General features: G+C 38.3%; 1 protein-coding gene across 5 annotated transcripts in view; it reads right to left on the bottom strand.

Moving 5' to 3' along the window:
- LOC123479381 (cadherin-related family member 3) overlaps positions 1-18,971 on the bottom strand; it is a 110,316-nt gene that overhangs the window by 80,043 nt on the left and 11,302 nt on the right. For 4 of the 5 annotated variants that reach the window (XM_045192296.2, XM_045192295.2, XM_045192298.3 and 1 more), the window contains exons 3-4: positions 12,333-12,504; positions 11,449-11,537 (exon numbers count right to left, since the gene is read on the bottom strand). In XM_045192296.2, the coding sequence (XP_045048231.2) occupies positions 11,449-11,537; positions 12,333-12,504 (261 nt within the window). The remainder of the gene's footprint in view (positions 1-11,448; positions 11,538-12,332; positions 12,505-18,971) is intronic. The other variant, XM_045192297.2, reaches the window with a different exon arrangement.

Raw genomic sequence — 18,971 nt, 5'->3', positions numbered from 1 at the left:
TTTTCTAATAGGTACAAAAAGTTTTCTTTTTAAAGAATTTGGGCAAAAATTTATGTAGGTAGGCATTCTCAAAGTGAAGTGATGTTGATTTCTGATTAACTTTTCAAATATGAACAGAACATTTCTGTTTGTTTTGTCTTGTTAGATGTTCAATATAGCTGTTAACTTTGAACAGGATAATAATTGCTGAATCTTCATTTTCCTTCTGTAAATAGACTCAAATTGTGAATTCCTGAATGATGGCTCCTGGGATGTTTCCTTCCCCCAAAATTTTTGACACTGCCTGCGGCAGGTTAAAAGGAGCCACAAAGAGCTCTTCCCACTCTCAATAAGGTGGCCATCCACCCTTATTTTCTCCTCAACAACATCAACTGCATCACTGCTATAAACTTCTGAAGAGATTGGTCTTGAGCAGTAGTTAATTATAATCAGTGCGATTATCCCCATTGTGCTCCTTTTAAGAGATAATCAGGGTGTGTTTTGTCATAGCTCACATACTTCAGTTATCCCAAGAAACTCATCACCAGGAAAATTACTCATCCCATCTGATACCCCAAACCTCCCAATGTGCCCTCAAGAACTCAGTCTCTCATCAACAAACTCCCCTATATTCTCCCCACCCCTTCTCTGAATGTTCCCTTTGCCTTTCACATTTATTAGGACAATTCATTCTCCCTCTCTTGGAAGCAGCAGACTCACGCTTCCCCTCTTTCACCAAATCTCCAGCACACCCCAGTCTCTTCCTTCTCCCTACTCTCTGCTGTTAGACTTTTTTCTATTTCACTGAGAAAAGTAGAAGTAATTTTTTAAAAAAAGCATTCTCTTGCCAATCTATTTAAAACCATTGATTACCATTTTAAAAATTGCAATGTACTTCCTTATAGAATTTCTTATTTCCTTCCCTGCTTCATTTGTCTCCATTATACTAGGCAGCATATGATATATCAAAATATATGTCTATGTCCTACTAAAATATCAGCTCCATAATGGCAGGGATTCTTGTCTGTTTTCCTCACTGCTGAAGTTCCACTTCCTAACACACTGCTTGGCATTCACACAGGGCCCCCCCTTAGTTATTGGTAGTCCACAGTGGTCCAAAAATATAAAATGGAAAATTCTAGAAACAAATAATTCATTAGTTTTAAATTGCATGCCATTTTGAGTAGCATGAAGAAATCTTGTGCCATCTCTTGTCAATCATCCTTTTGTCAAGCACCTCTTACTATAGACCCTTTCTGCACTTTAGTCCGTAGCAGCCATCTTGGACATCAAATGCAGTGCTTGTGTCTAAGTCACCCTTATTTTACTTAATAATGGTCCCAAATGTTGACAACTCAGATATGTCAAAAAGAAGCCTTGAAGTGATTCCTTTAAGTGAAAAGGTGAGTACAGTCTATTGTTATAATTACTTTATTTTACTGTTAGTTATTGTTGTTAATCTCTTACTGTGCATTATTTGTAAATTAAACTTTATCATAAGAAAAAGCATAGTACATATAAGGTTCAGTACAATATGTGGTTTCAGGGATTCACTGGGGGTCTCCAGTGTATCCTCAGCTGATAAGGGATGACTACTGTAAATGCTCAGTAAATAATTTTTGGATGGGCAAGAGAATGAACACGCAACTACTATTCCTACTAAACTTTCTATATGTGTTCCTTTATACCTCCTATTCCTCTCTGTTTATATAGATGAAAAACTGCACTCTTAGCATCAGGCTCCCCTCCATGCACTGATGCCACCCCTCATTGCCTACTCAAGGCCATCACTCAAGCAATTGTTGCCCCTATCTCTTATGGTATTAATTTTCTCCTCTCTACTGGATTATTACTACCAACATACAACATGCTATAATATTTCTCATCATTCAAACATTAAAACTTGCCTTGATTTTACATCTTCCTCGAGATACTGCCCAATTTCTCTGCTCTGCTTTTTAGGGAAACTCTGAAATTCATTTATGCTCACTGTTTCTATTTTCCTCATCTCTGAGTCTCTTGAAGCTTCCTCAATCAGATTTTCATTCTCGCTACTCCACTGAACTATACTACACTTAACAAGGTCACCAAAAATCTCCATTTATTCACTCATTGAACACCTGCTATATGCTAGACATGTACCTGAGTTCTAGCAATTAACATATTGCCACCTTCAGTGGTGAATAGTCTAAGTTCTCATCACCTCAGCAACACTTGATCAATCCCCTCTTAATATACATCTTCTTGGGCTTCTGGGAGACACTCCACTCTGCTGATTTTCCTTTTCCTGACTGGTCCTACTCAGTTTTGTTTTCTCAGTCTTCTTCCTCTTTCTATCTTCCAAATGTTGGGGCATTTCCAGGCTCAGTGTTTGAACTGTTTTCTTCTCTCTTACATCCACACTTAACTTCCTAGGTAATCTCATTTCACTCTCAATAATAAGTACTAAGCATCAACTGGAAACCACAAATTGATGCTCCAGCCCCTATGTCTTTGCTGAGCTTAAAAAATTTTAATCAAGCTGCCTGCACTTCCTGGATGTCTACCTGGCTTCCCAATCTCAACAAGTCTAAAACAAAGCAGTTGATTTTCTTCCTCTTCCCCACTCCTCTTCAAGAGTTCCTTTGGCCAAAAAACCCAGCAACCTTCTTGATTGTCCTCTTTTCTTTACACCATATGTCCAATTTGTCTACAAGTCTGTCAACATTACCTTTAAAATATATGCAAATTGCCTTGTTTAGTAGTGAAGGTTACTACATCTTACTTTGAAATACATAAATAAAATAGGATTGATGAATGAATACAAGGATGGGTAGCTGAATGATAATAAACATGAAAAATATTAACTATACAAACTACTGATGGATATAAGGATGTTCATTCTTTCAATTTTTTACTTCTTTCAGCTTTTCTATATGTTTGAAATTTTTTATAATAAAATGTTGGAGAAAAAACTGTAAGTGTCAAAGACTTCTCACCCCCCAACTGCCATCATCCTAGACCAGGCCATCATCTCCCACCTAACTATTGTAGTCAGCTGTAAATGGTCTTTCTTCTTCCAATCTTGCCTCTCCACAGTCAATTTTTTTCACACAAAAACTAGCATATGCTTCTTAAAATGTAAATAATATCATTTGTTCCTCTACCCAAAAGAATTCAACATTAATCAAAATAAAATCCAGTCCTCAGCAATATTTAAAAGGACTTGGTAATCTGGCTGCTGGCTATTCCATCATCTTCTGAACTCTCACTCTTTGCTTTTCACTAACATTGGTTTCTTTGTAGTTTCTTAAATATGCTAAGCCTGTTTCTGCCTCAGGGCTCTTTTACTTATGACTGCTGACTTTGTCTGCAATTTCCTACCCCAACATATGTGCCTAGTTACCTCCCTCACTTCATTCAGGTCTCTAATCAAATGTCTCCTCCCCAGAGAGGGCCTTTCTATCCATCCTATCCATAATACACACCATTGCCTTTCTCCTCATCACTCTCTTTCCCTTTGCCCTACTTTATTATTATTATCTTTACCACATCATTTACTGTCTGACATTATATCATTTATTTGCACCTTTGGTTGTTGTCAATTTTCTTCACTAGACTGTAATGTCACATTTGATGTTTTCTTCTCAGCACCTAGAACAGAATATTCACTCAAGAACTATTCATACAATGGATAAATTGAGATCTCAAAACAGTTCTCCTTTGCAGTTAATGTGTTTAAATATTTGAAAATTCTATTACATGTCAAAATATTTTAAACTATCTTTTGGAATATATTTTATTTTATGGTCTTTCCCACTGATTTTAAGTTTTACTTATTAAGCACTTCATAGACATTAGATTATTGTTGTGAACAAGACAGACCCAATCCCTGCTTTTGTGGAGTTTATAGTTTCATGAGACAGGAGTTTTTTTTAAATGATGATGAGGTAAGATTAGTGTTATAAAAAGGCAAAAAAAAAAATTTCTTTGCCAAACAATAACCCACACTAAAAGTTAGTTGTTTTTAAATCATTCCTCTTTCTATAAATGTTTTCAGGGAAATATAGTTTAACATTGCCAACATGGACAAAATGAGAAGGGATTTTGAAATTTTTAGTTTATAAATAGGTTCTGTCTACATCGAATGAAGTTAAGGAAGATTGGCCAGTTGTGATAGGCTAATTCAGTACAGTCTCATTATAGTAAGCAGCATTTGGTTTTGGATTGTAGAGTGTCTATTTAGGCACTTACAATAGCAGCTATTTGCTGAATCAACCTCCCACATTTTCAATCCCTGTGAGTTTGTGGTCCAAACCCTTCCCACCTAAAATTCCTGGTGGTCATGTGACCTAGGCCTAAGCCAATTGGTGCATTATTTCTACCTTGCCACAGTATTTGGTTAAGGACTAGCACATGAAGCAATCAGAGCCCCAAAGATGCCCTGAATTCAAGGAGAGAGCTTCAGATGGTTCTTAAGCTGGTGGGCTGTAGGAACTCAGATTCCTGCCCTTTACATGTTAAAATGGAAGACAGATAAGACTTGCAGTTCATGGGTCCTATAGTAAACTTGCTTACATTATGCCTTGCTTACCTCATGTGAACCCAGAGTTCTGCTGTGCTGTAAGCACAATCTTTTCAGTTATTGCAGCCAAAAATCTCACTTGGGTCAAGTTTTCTTTTAGTTGCAACCACAAAGATTTTAATATACTTTCTGAGTGATTAAGGAAGAAACAGACTTTGATTTATTAATTCTGTCTACAAAATATGTACAGAAATGGCATGATCTAATACTTTCAACAGTTGGATACATTTTTACCTATTTGATGTTTCCCTACATATAGGAAACTTACAAAAATTGAAAATGTAGATGCTATTCAAAGGACAATATTGGGTCTTTTTCCTAAAATTATTATACTTAAAAACAATCTACTAAAACCATAATTGGCATCCAAAATTATAAAGCAAAATTCACATATTCTGGTTTCTAGCTCAATAGACTCATCTTTATTTCCCCTCTTTAATGTTTGTTTTATAGCCGAGTTAGAAAAAAGAAGTATATAATTAAAATACTCAGATCTATAATTATGAGCTTTAATGCAGTATAATTGTTGAGTCATTTGATGATTCCACCACTAATCATGCCTCTTAGAATTTCCAAATATCACTTTACCATAAAATCTGATCATTGTCAGCCTTCAGTCAATATAATTGACTGAATGGAAAATATTGTTTATTTCCATATATAGTCTGTGGCCTATATTTATTCATAGCATTAATTTTATCAGGAGGAAAAATAATGAAACCATAGAAATAGGTTTCCATTTGTCATTAAATGGTATATATATATTTTTTAATTATTTTTAGAAAGAGAGAAAGGGAGGGAGAAAGAGAGGGAGAAAAACATCAGTTGGTTTCCTCTTGCATGTCCCCAACCGGGGATGTGGTCCACAACCCAGGCATGTACCCTCACTGGAAATCGAACCAGACAATGCCCAACCCACTAAGCCATGCCAGTCAGGGCAAATGGTGTACCTTTTTATCTTTCAAGGGCTACTATAACACTTTCATAAATTATTCTTTACTATAATTTTTTAATTTTTTCAAAAAATTTATTAGAATGCTGGTTTAGCTGATTATTTCCTTATCCTCTCATATAATTCCCGAAAGAAAACAAAAATGTGTTAAAGAAATGACAATACATCTAAAATCTATAGACTAAGACTTGTCATTAACCTTATGATACCTTGAATGAGATAGTTTACTTGAAATAGAAATACTAAAACTTATTTCATGCCAACATGCTAATTCCATCCCAGTTTTATTCTCCCTAACCTCAGCCTCACTTTCATCCCTCTCCACTGTCTCTTCATGCTGCTTGGTCTCAAAGCCAGGGCTTGTTTTTACAAGATCCTAATTAACTGTTTTAATAGACACAATAAGGCATAACACACTATTTGAAAGAGGTTATATACCATAACTTTTAGGGTATATGTTTATTTCACCATCAAGAGAGGAAAAGACAGAATACATGTTGAGTAAGATGAATCTCTGCCCTACTTCTTATTCATGACTGTCAGCAGCATCCACATGGCCTCAAGAAGTAGGATTCTTGAAGCAGAATTGAATTGAGATAACCTATTTTGACTTCCAAAACTGACTTTCAGTGAAATGAACAATAAGAAAGACACATGCTTTCACCTCACCACCAATACTCCCACCATCATTGAACCAGGAAGGTTGAAAAGATGACACTGGTAGCAGTGGATGGGGGTTGTATTATGGATGGGGTGTGGCATGGACAGTAGAGGTAGAGTTGAGACTCAGGGAAGCATCAGGAGGACCTCTGCAGTGAGGAGTAAGGTCAGCCACCAGTCACTCAGGGATCTCATAGAAAATATAGGCAATAAAATCTCAGACATTGCACATATCAATATTTTATCAGATGTATCTCCCCAAGCAATGGAAACAAAAGAAAAAATAAACAAATGGAGCTACATCAAACTAAAAAGTTTTTGCACAGCAAAGGAAAACATCAACAAAATGAAAACACAGCCCACAGAATGGGAGAACATATTTGCCAATACATCTGATAAGGGGTTAATATACAAAATTTACAAAGAACTTGCAAAACTCAACACCAAAAAAACAAACAATCCAATTTCTAAAAAATAGGCAAAGGGGGCAGAAGCATAAAATGGAGTAAAAATGGCCTCTTAATGGAAGGACAGATAAAGTGCTTCCCAGATAAAGTAAAGTTAAAGGAGATCATCATCACCAAGCCCTTATTGTATGAAATGTTAAAGGGACTTAGCTAAGAAAAAGAAAAAGATCAAAACTATGAAAGTAAAATGACAACAAACTCATAACTAACCAAGCCTAAAAAAAAAACCCAAGCCTAAAAAACAAAAACAAAAACACACTAAGCAAACAACTAGAACATGAACAGATTCACGGAAATAGAGATCACAGGGAGGGTTATCAGCAGTAAGGGAGGAGGGGAGAAAGGAGGAAAGGGTGCAGGGAATAAGAAGCATAAATGACAGTTACAAAATAGACAGGGTGGAGGTTAAGAATAGCATGGGAAATGGAGAAGCCAAAGAACTTATATGTATGACACATAGACATGAACCAAGGTGGGGGAATGATAGTAGGAGGGAGGTACAGGGCAGAGGGGAATAAAGGGGAGAAAAAGTGGGACAACTGTAATAGCATAAAAAATAAAATATATTTTAAAAAATGGTATTGGAAGATCTGGACAGCTACATGCAAAAAAAAAATGAAATTTGACAACCAACTTACACCATACACAAAAATAAACTCAAGATGGATAAAAGACTTAAATATAAGTCATGATAAAATAAAAGTCATAGAGGAGAACATAGGCAGGAAAACCTCAGATATTCCATGCAACAATATTTTCACCAATATGTTCCCTAGAGCAAGGGACATGATGGAAAGAAAAAACAAATTCTTTCCCATACAGTTGGTTCCCTTTCTATTTTGGGACTTCATCAAAATAGAAAGCTTCTGTATGGCTAAAGCAAAATGAAAAGGGAACCAACTATATGGGAAAATATATTTGTCAATGATACCTCAGACAAGGGTTTGATCTCCAAAATATAAAAAGAACTCACACAACTCCACTCCAGGAAGACAAACAACCCAATTAAAAAATGAACAAAGGACCTGAACAGACACTTCTCCAAGGAAGACATGCAGAGGGCCCACAGACATATGAAATGACTAACCACCAGAGAGATGCAAATTAAAACCACAGTGAGATACCACTTCGCACCAGTCAGAATGACCATCATAAACAAGTCAACAAACAATAAGTGCTGACACAGTTGTGGAGAAAAGGGAACCCTAGTACATTGTTGTTGGGAATGCAGACTGGTGCAGCTACTGTGGGAAACAGTATGGAATTTCCTCAGAAAACTAAAAATGGAACTGTCTTTTGACCCAGAAATTCTACTGCTGGGATTATAACCTAAGAACCCTGAAATACTAATTCAAAAGAACCTATGCATCCCAATGTTCATAACAGCAAAATGTACAATAGCTAAGTACTGGAAGCAACCTAAGTGCCCATCAGTAAATGAGTGGATCAAAAAAACTGTGGTACATTTACACGATGGAATACTGTGCAGTGGAAGGAGAGGAACTTCTACCCTTTGCAACAGCACAGGTGGAACTGGAGAGCATTATTGTGGAGAGCATGAGTAACCCAGTGGTGAAAGACATTACCATATGATCTCACCTATAAGTGGAACCTAATCAACAAAACAAACAAGCAAGCAAAATATAACCAGAGACACTGAAATAAAGAACAAACTGACAGTAACTAGAGGGAAGAGGGAGGGGATATTGGGGAAAAGAAGGGAAAGGGTCATCAAGGAACATTTATAAAGGACCCAAAGGGGAGAAGGATTGAGGGTGGGACGTGGAGGGGTTGGTGGGGGGGAAGTGGTGATGGGAAAATGGAGTCAACTGTACATAAATGATAATAAAAAGGAAAAAAATGGGCAAAGGACCTCAATAGAGAGTTCTCCAAAGAGGACATATGGGTGGCCAATAGACATATGAAAATATGCTCGCTGTCGCCAATCATCAGAGAAATGCAAATTCAAATCACAACCACACACAATCTCACACCTGTCAGAATGGCTATCATCAATAAATCAAACAAACAGCAAGTGCTGAAGAGGATGAGGAGAAAGGAGAATCCTTTTGCAATGTTGATGGGAATGCAAACTGGTGCAGCCACTATGGAAAGCAGTATGGAGGGATCTCAAAAACTGAAAAATGGATCTGCCTTTAGACCCAGCAATCCCACTTCTGGCAATATATCCAAAGGTACCCAAAACATTAATTCAAAAGAAGCACACCTATGATCATTGCAACGCTTTTTACAATTGCCAAGATACGGAAGCAGCCTAAGTGTCTGTCCATTAGGAGATTGCTGGGTAAAACAACTATGGGACATTTACACAATGCAATGCTACTTGGCCATTAAAAAGAAGAAAATTTTATCTTTTGCAACACCCTGGATGGACCTGGAGAACATTATGCTAAGTGAAATAAGCCAGTCAGAGAAAGACAAATACCATATGATTTCACTTACATGTGGAATCTAATTAACATACTGAACCAACAAGCAAAATAGAGACATACAGGTAGAGAACAGGATGACAGATATTGGGGTGTGGTAGCTTAGGGGATGGAGAAATCAAGCAAAAAGGAAAAAGGACTCATAGAAATGGACAACAGGGTGGTGATTGCAGGGGCAAGGAAGGTAAAAGGGGGTTAAATGGTAAAGGGAAAAAATACAATACAATTTTTTATACAAAGTGTTATGGGAAAATAATTAGAAAAAATATGATTAAATATACATCTGTCTATTGGAGAACTCTTCAGGGCATTTAACATGCTGTATTTTACATTCAGAGAAAATACGGAGACATTATTTCCCAAAATCATTTGAGCATAAGATCTGTTATTTTTCTCATGGAGTATTTGTGGAAGCAATTTAGCAATTGTTGGTATGATAGAAAATGTATAGGCTATAGAGCAAAATGGACATGGGTTTGAATCACAACTGTACTACTTACTCTTTAGACAAATTACTTGATCTCTATTAGACTAAATACTTCTCATCTATAAATTAAAGACATAACATTCTAACTTATTGAGCCATTCATTAATATCAGAATAGACAATAGCATCTACTTCAGGAAGTAAATTATATAAAGTATGTGCCTGTCACATGATAAACAGTTATTAGTTGCATTATTATCATCATACATCAGACTGCAAAACAGTGCTGAGTTCTTTCTCAGATTAGAACAAATTTTTCTATGAATTAATATGAAGACTCAAAAAGTCGTGAGTACTTGAACAACATGTCTGGTCTGATCTACTATGTCAGAATAATGTGTATAAGAGTGTGTCTAAATGGAAGTTTCCACAGCCTATGTCATTCCATTTTGGAGAAAATTCACAAACAACACTGCATTAGCCTTCTAAATATGGCCCAGGAACCAGTTGTCTTCTTAGAAAAGAATAGAGCCAGGGCCAGAAGCTTTTAACTTATATGAATAAGCATTTGGTAGTCCTTCATTTGAAATAAATTACTTGCATTAATTGGCTAGTAAGTCATTGTAATTGCATGTTGGAGGCATAGCTGGACTGTGATGTGCTTTCCACCCTAAAATGTCAACATGGTGGATGAGCTGCCATGGAGTACACCAAGGAAGCAATTGCAATATAATATCTGATTCTCTTACAGCTGGAATTGCTCAGTGCTAGATTCAGTACTATAATCTTGAACGAGTTGATGTGGAGCGATATGCATGATTAGGTGGCTTAATTACATGTTTTAAAGGAAGCTGTGACCTTTCCAGTCTCATACTGGATGTGGTTTTGTTCTGCTGGGAGGAGGATGAGACAAATGGGGGAGAGGGGTCTCGACAACAGCAGTGGTTTTCTGTGCATAATTACTTGAGTGTATTCAGTGATTTTTAAAAATCATGTGGACTATGCCTCAAATATTAGTGGCCATCTATTTGTTTAATGAAAATTTTCTAAAAGTCAAGTTGCCTTGAGCAATGAATGACCCAGTAGTATTACCAGTAAATTGTAAATGCTGAAAGTACCACATCAATATGTACAATTCTCCAGGGTTTAGCCAATTTCTGAAAGTGACACATTAAAAATTAAAAGCATGATATTCTTATCTACTAGTTCATTAGCTAAAACTGTTACAACTTAACAATACCATAACCATTCCATACAGCATCAAAAATTGAGACAGTAATATAAATTTTGTCACTTGTAAGATACTACATAGTTGAAAAACTACTTTCAAGTTCATTATAGTATGAGAGAAAGCAATAGGAGAGAAGACAAAGCCTATATCGTTTCCCCAATTTTATGGTTGAAACAGAAAGGCAGAAATGTTAAATGACTCACAGCAGTAAAGTTAAGATTTAATTCCAAGCCTCTTGGCACAGAGTCCATAGTTTCCTCCTCCTCCTGTGGTATCTATAACTGGAAGACACCTATCCTGAAAATAAGTGCATTCCTGCGGTACTATAAAGCCTATAAAGCCTATAAAGCCTGAGGATAAGACCCAGCATTTTGAAATACAAATTAATTCTACCAGAAAGCTATATAGTTTCTCAACAGTGTGTGTGTGTGTAGCCAAGATCCCCAAGGACAAGATGAAATGGCTTGGCATCTTTTGTCAACACCTAAGGATTCACTGGGCCTCCCTGCATAGGTGTGATACACTAGAGGGAAGCAATTACCCAGACAGTCCAGCCCTCAAACATTTTCACCAAAAATATCCTGGTGTTTCAGGCAAAAGGTATGTTTAGAACCAGAGTTGTGGTATAATGCACTGATTATCACTGTGGCTTTATATGTGAATGCAGTCATACATAAAACTACAGGCACTGATATTCTCTGCCCCGAACCATAAATTACCTCCAAAACAGCATCCTCTGGATCCTTGGCCGCTGCTCTGTAAATGACTGTGCCCGGGGCAGTATCTTCTAGGATATAAATCTCAGTAACTGCCAGAAAATGTATAATAGATATTGTAAGCCCCAAAACCCCTCATCCAAACCTGGATTTTAGATAAAACTGAAGGCATTGTGGTTGCTCAGTACAGACGATTTTATAGGGTGATTCCCATTAATCATAATAATTATAGTAATAATTATAATAATAATAGACACCATTTGTCAAGCATCGTGTGTCAAGTAGAGAACAAAGAGATTTATGAATGTAAACTATAACAATATTGTTTGTTTTCAATAGAGAACATGAATTATCCATATGCAGGTATTAAATATTTGACAGCATAAAAAGAGGCAGAGATGAGAAGGACAGAGACAAGCGTAAGAGAAATATTCACATGAGTTGAAAATGAAAGAGAGAGCAAGAAAACATGCAAAAAGAACATGATCCCTGCCCTCACAAAGCTTTTAACTTAATGACATCGACACACTGTTAATTAAATAATCACATGAATAAAATAATAACTTTAGTATATAATAATCAAATAGAAAAATGAATGTTTTAACACTGAGCAAGTTACTTCACCATTCTAAGTCTAATAAATCATCTATAATACATATATGAATAGTTCCCACCTCTAGTGCTATAAGCATTTCATAAATTAATCCATCAGATGCTCTGAGGACAGTGCCTGCTAAAGAGTTAGTGCCTGATTAGTGGCAGACCTTTATCATTATTCTTATCACCCATATAATCATAACACCATGAGAGCACCTAGGGTGCAGGACACAGAATCCACACATATGTATCCAGCGGACCCTCTTCTCCACAAGAGAAGAGCTGTGTACCTTGGTCTCTCTGAGCAAAGGTTCCAGTGAAAGTGGGTGGCTCATTCACATCCGCAATCTGGATTAAAATGGTCTGTGATGCTGCTGCACCTTGGTTGTCTTTGGCATAGACTATCAAGGAGTAGAGAGTCACCGTCTCAAAGTCCAGCTTGGGTACTCCAGTGGTGAATAACTAAATCAAACAAAAAGTGCAGAGTAACGGAGTGAATGATTGGCTTCATAAGGATGTAGACAGAATATTTTAGACATATAATCCCAATATGAATAACCATTTTTTAAAAAAAGGTAAAAATCTTGTATATAAATTAAAACCACAATGAGATACCACATCGTACCTGTCAGAATGGCCATCATTAACAAGGCAACAAACAAGCAGCACTGGCAAGGAAGCTGAGAAAAGGGAACCCTAATGCAATGTTGGTGGGAATGCAGACTGGTACAGCCACTGTGGAAAACAGTATGAAATTTCCTCAAAAAACTAAAAATGGAACTGCCTTTTGAACCAGGAATTCCACTGCTGGGATTATACCCTAAGCATCCTGAAACACCAATTCAAAAGAACCTATGCACCCTTATGTTCATAGCAGTGTTATTCACAATAGCCAAGTGCTGGAAACAGCCTAAGTGTCCATCAATAAATGAATGGATCAAAAACCTGTGGTACATTTACATGATGAAATACTATGCAGCAGAAAGAAAGAAGTAGCTACTACCCTAAATGACAGCACAGACAGAACTAAAGAGTACTATGTTAAGTGAAATAAGCTAGGTGGCAAAAGACAAATACCACATGATCACACCTATAAGAAGAACAAGACAAACAAATGATCAAAATAGAACCAGAAGCATGGAAACAAGGAACAGACTGACAGGGACCAGAGAGGAGTGGGGATTGGGATAAGAGAGGAAAGGGGAAGGGCCTAATTAAAGAACAAGTGTAGAGAGAGAGAAGATGGCGGCAAGATAGGTGGGACCAGAGTCCACTTCCCCTCAACACCAGTGAAATACCTAGCTGATCTGAGGAGCAGAGTGAACAGCCAACAGTATTCCAGCATATATGAAGATCAGAGACCAAAGATAGAGGACATTGAAAGATCAGACGGTAAGAAGAGTGCTTAAGGACAATAAGGTCCCTGGAACCAGCATGGGACCAGGGCAGCTGAAGCCCCCGGCCAGGGTGCAGGGTCTGCTGCAGGATTCTTGGGAGAGAGCCAGGCTGGGCTGTGTGAGCAGCCAGGTGCTTGTTTGGACCAGGGGGCTTGAATAGGAAGAATTTCTCAAAAAAGGAAAAGAAAATAGAGGCACTCAGCAGCTAGTTAGAGAACTCTCTGCAGCAGCCGTGGCCTCTGGCGCCCCTCCCCCCTCAGCCCCTGGACTGGGAACCTGGAAAAGCAGCCCGAGCTCACATGAAGCCCGGCTGACGCACACCCAGATTAGCGGACTGGGGGCCCACAACTGAAACTCCGGGTGAGCAAGCGCCCTGATAAATGGCCCGGCAGCCTGGGCACCAGACCCCAAGTGCCCCAGTGGGTGCGTACCCCAATCACTAGCCTGGGGCCCACACCTGAAACCCCGGGTGTGTGCGCAACCAGATCAGTGACTGGCTGCCCCAACGCACAGACCCAAAGCGGTCGATTGGCAGCCAACCCAGGCCCAAAGCTGAGATGGCCACACAACCCGATCAACAGCCTGGCTGTGTGCAGGTGACCACACCCAAAAGCACAGGTTCTGAAAAACTCCTACCTAGCCCCTGAGCACAGAACCCTGCAGGGCCTACTGGCTCTCTAGGAGGAAGGCAGAACACCCAGCAGAGGAGAGACTGCAGACCCAAGAAAGACTTGACCCAGTAGGGGGCTGAACTACCCCATAGCAGCACCGAGAGCCCCTAGCATCTAAGACAGCAAAGAGCAAGAAGGTGGAATGTGAGTTGCCTCTAATTGGTGCAACTCAAGGACAGCACAGCTGGTGAACTAAAGGCCTAGTGGGGAACACAAGGACCCGGAGGAACTGGACTGAAGGCTGAACAACAGCAAAGAGTGTGGCTCACTCTTCGGAAGTGAGAAAAGGAAGGCAGAAAAGTGAAACCAATCCTTCCAACCACCCCCTCCCGTTCCACAGACAGGAAGACCAGCAGAAATAACCTGACCAGTTTAAAGCCAGAAGAAGACTTTTTTTTTTTCTTTCCTCCTTTCCTCCTGAATCCCTTCTTCCTTTCTGTCCTTCTTTCTTTTTTTTTATTCATTCTTCCTTCCATCCTTTACTTTTTTATTCCTTCTTCCTGCCTTCTTTTATTTATTCTTTCGTTTTAATTTTTGTTAAAATTCCTTCTTATCTTGCCTCTCATCTTTCTTTATTCCTTCTTCCTTCTTTCCTTTCCTTTTCTATTCCCTTTTTCCCTCCTTCCCTCCTTCTTTTTTTTTTTTGCCCCTCTTCCTCTTTTTCCCACAGACGAGACAAGAAAACCTAGAGTGCTGAAAAGACCAGAGTTAGACCGTGTTACACCCATAAACATCAGCTCAAGACCAGTGAGCACAGGAGATTAAGGAGACAGCACCACTGATTCCCATTGGCATTCTACCATAGACGTTCATACCCTAAACCCAGGGAGACAGAATAGATCAATTTAAGAAGCAGAGGCTAACAGGAAGAGTCTCACAAACAATGGGAAGACAAAGAAACAATCCCCAAATTAAAGGAAAGGAGGAAGCCTCAGAAAGAATGCTAACTGAAAAAGAGGCAAGACAACTATCAGATACTGATTTTAAAGCAATGGATATCAGGAAGCTCACTGAGCTCTCTGAGCTCACAGAGAACTACAGAAACTACAGGGAAACTACAATGAACTCACTGCAAACTATGTCAACATAAAAAAGGAAATAGAAACTATCAACAAGGGCCAAGAGGAAATGAAGAATACAATTTCTGAATTGAAGAACACAGTAGAAGGAATTAAAAGCAGACTTGATGAAGCAGAGGATCGGATCAGCGAGCTGGAGGACAAAGTAGAAAAAAACACCCAGAAAGAGCAAGAAAAGGAAAAGAGGCTCAGAAAGAATGAAGATGGATTAAGGGAAATGCAGGACAACATGAAACGTAACAATATCCGAATAATAGGAATACCAAAAGGAGAAGAAGAAGAGCAAGGGATAGAAAACCTGTTTGAAAAAGTAATGATGGAAAATTTCCCTAATCTGAGGAGAGAAAAAGTCACCCCAATCCAGGAAACAGAGAGTCCCAATCAAGAGGAACCCAAAGAGGCCCAATGCAAGACACATCACAATAAAATCGAAAAATTCCAAGACAAAGAGAGGATCTTAAAAGCAGCAAGGGAGAAACAGGAAGTAACATCCAAGGGAGCCCCAATAAGGTTAGCAACTGACTTCTCAATGGAAACGCTCCAAGACAAGTAATATTCCAAGGCAAAAAATATTCCAAGTAATGAGAAACAGAGGCCTGCAACCAAGACTACTTTACCCAGCAAGGCTCTCAATCAAGATAGAAGGCCAAATAAAGAGTTTCCCAGACAAAAGAAGTCTAAAAGAATACACTTCCACCAAGCCAGCTCTGCAAGAGACGCTAAAGGGTTTGCTTTAAGGAAAGGAAGGAAAAGAGAAAGGGAGAAGAACACAGGTAGGAAAAAATGGCAATGAATAACTACCTATTGAGAATAACCTTAAACGTAAATGGATTAAATTCTTCAATCAAAAGACATAGAATAGCTGAATGGATACGAAAACATGACCCACACATATGCTGCCTACAAGAGACCCATCTCAGACAAAAGACTTACACAGACTGAAAGTGAAGGGCTGGAAACAAATTTTCCAAGCAAACGGAAAGGGAAAAAAAAGCAGGGGTAGCAATACTCATATCAGACAAAATAGACTTCCAAAGAAGGGCCATAAGGAGAGACCCAGAAGGTCACTTCATAATACTCAAAGGAAGAATCCACCAAGAAGACATAAACATTGTAAATATATATGCACCCAACATAGGAGCACCCAAATACATAAAGAGAATCTTGGAGGACTTCAAGAAAGATATTGACAGCAATACAATTATACTAGGGGACTTTAACACCCCACTATCAAAAATGGACAGGTCTTCCAAACAAAATATCAACAAGGATATTGTGTCACTTAACAATACCCTAGAGGAAATGGAATTAACTGATATCTATAGAGCTTTTCATCCCAAAGAAGCAAAATACACATTCTTTTCAAGTGTACATGGAACTTTTTCAAAGATAGACCACATGATAGGACACAAAGCAAGCCTCAACAAATTCAAGAAAATTGAAATCATATTAAGCATTTTCTCTGGCCACAAGGGACTGAAACTAGAAACCAACCCCAAAGGAAAAAACCCAAAACACTGAAAATCATGGAGACTAAATACCATGCTATTAAACAATGAATGGGTCAAGAACGAGATTAGGGAAGAAATCAAAAACTTTCTGGAAACAAATGAAAATGAACTCACAACAACCCAAAACCTATGGGACACAGCAAAGGCAGTCCTGAGAGGGAAGGTCATAGCAATACAGGCCTACCTTAAAAAGATAGAAACATTTCAAACAAACCACCTAACCCTACGCCTACAGGAACTGGAGGAACAACAACAAAGACAGCCCAGAGCAAGCAGAAGGAAGGAAATAACCAAGATCAGAGCAGAGTTAAACGACATAGAGACTAAAAGCACAATTCTAAGGATCAATGATCCAGGAGCTGGTTCTTTGAAAACATAAACAAAATAGACAAGCCCTTAAGTAGGCTCATCAAGAAAAAAAGAGAGAGGATCCAAATAAACACAATTAGAAATGAAAGAGGAGAGATTACAACTGATACCATAGAAGTACAAAGGATTGTAAGAAATTACTATGAAGAGCTGTATGCCAAGAAATTTGAAAACCTAGGTGAAATGGACACATTTCTAGAAAAATATAATCTTCCAAATCTGAATGAAGAAGAAGCAGAAAACCTGAACAGACCAATCACAGCAGATGAAATTGAAGCAGTCATCAAAAAACTCCCAACACACAAAAGCCCTGGACCAGATGGTTTCACAGGAGAATTCTACAAAGCATTTAAGGAAGAGCTAACCCCTATCCTTCACAGACTATTCGAAAAAATCCAAACTGATGGAAGACTCCCAAACTCTTTTTATGAAGCCAGCATCATCCTAATCCCCAAAGCAGATAAAGACACAAAGAAGAAAGAAAACTTCAGGCCAATATCACTGATGAACATAGACGCTAAAATTCTCAGCAAAATATTGGCAAACCGCATCCAGCAATACATTAAAAACATCATACACCATGACCAAGTGGGATTCATCCCAGGGATGCAAGGATGGTACAATATTTGCAAATCAATAAACATAATACATCACATGAACAACAGCAAAGACAAAAATCACATGATCATATCAATAGATGAGGAAAAAGTATTTGATAAGATACAGCACCCATTTCTGATAAAAACACTGAGCAAAGTGGGAATAAAGGGAGCATTCCTCAACATAATAAAGGCCATATATGAGAGACCTACAGCCAACATCATACTCGATGGACAAAAACTTAGACCTTTCCCACTGAGATCAGGAACAAGACAAGGATGCCCTCTCTCACCACTCCTATTCAACATAGTATTGGAAGTCCTAGCCACAGCAATCAGACAAGAAAAAGCAATAAAAGGCATCCAAATTGGAAAGGAGGAAATGAAACTGTCACTGTTTGCAGATGACATCAGAGTGTACATGGAAAATCCTATAGACTCCACCAAAACACTACTGGACCTGATAAATGAATTTGGCAAAACAGCTGGATACAAAGTCAATACTCAGAAATCAAAGGCATTCCTGTATACCAACAACAAAACTGCAGAAACAGAAATCAGGAAAAAAAAAAATCCCATTTGATATAGCAACCAGAAAAATAAAGTACCTAGGAATAAACCTAACCAAGGAGGTCAAAGACCTGTACTCAGAAAACTACACAACACTGAAGAAAGAAATTAAGGAAGACACAAACAAATGGAAGCATGTACCATGCTCATGGATTGGAAGAATTAACATCATCAAAATGGCCATACTACCCAAAGCAATTTATAGATTCAATGCAATCCCTATTAGAGTACCCATGACATATTTCACAGATATAGAACAAACATTTCAGAAATTTATATGGAACCATAAATGACCCCGAATAGCTGCAGCAATGTTGAGAAAGAAGAACAAAGCAGGAGGGATCACAATACCTGATATCAAACTGTATTACAAGGTCACTGTCATCAAAACGGCCTGGTACTGGCATAAAAACAGGCACATAGACCAATGGAACAGAACGGAGAGCCCAGAAATAAACTCAAGTTTTTACGGTCAATTAATATTTGACAAAGGAGGCAGGAGCATAAAATGGAGCAAAAACAGCCTCTTCAACAGATGGTGTTGGGAGATCTGGACAGCTACATGCAAAAAAATGAAACTCGATCACCAACTTACGCCATACACAAAAATAAACTCAAGGTGGATAAAAGACTTAAATATAAGTTGTAACACCATAAAAGTCCTTGAGGAAAACACTGGCAGGAAAATCTCAGACATTCCATGCAGCAACATCCTCACAGACATGTCCCCTAA

Source organism: Desmodus rotundus, chromosome 8 (assembly GCF_022682495.2).
Source record: "Desmodus rotundus isolate HL8 chromosome 8, HLdesRot8A.1, whole genome shotgun sequence".
Classification (NCBI taxonomy): domain Eukaryota; kingdom Metazoa; phylum Chordata; class Mammalia; order Chiroptera; family Phyllostomidae; genus Desmodus; species Desmodus rotundus.
Note: the sequence above shows the minus strand (reverse complement) of the source record. Positions and strands in the feature narration are given on the sequence as shown.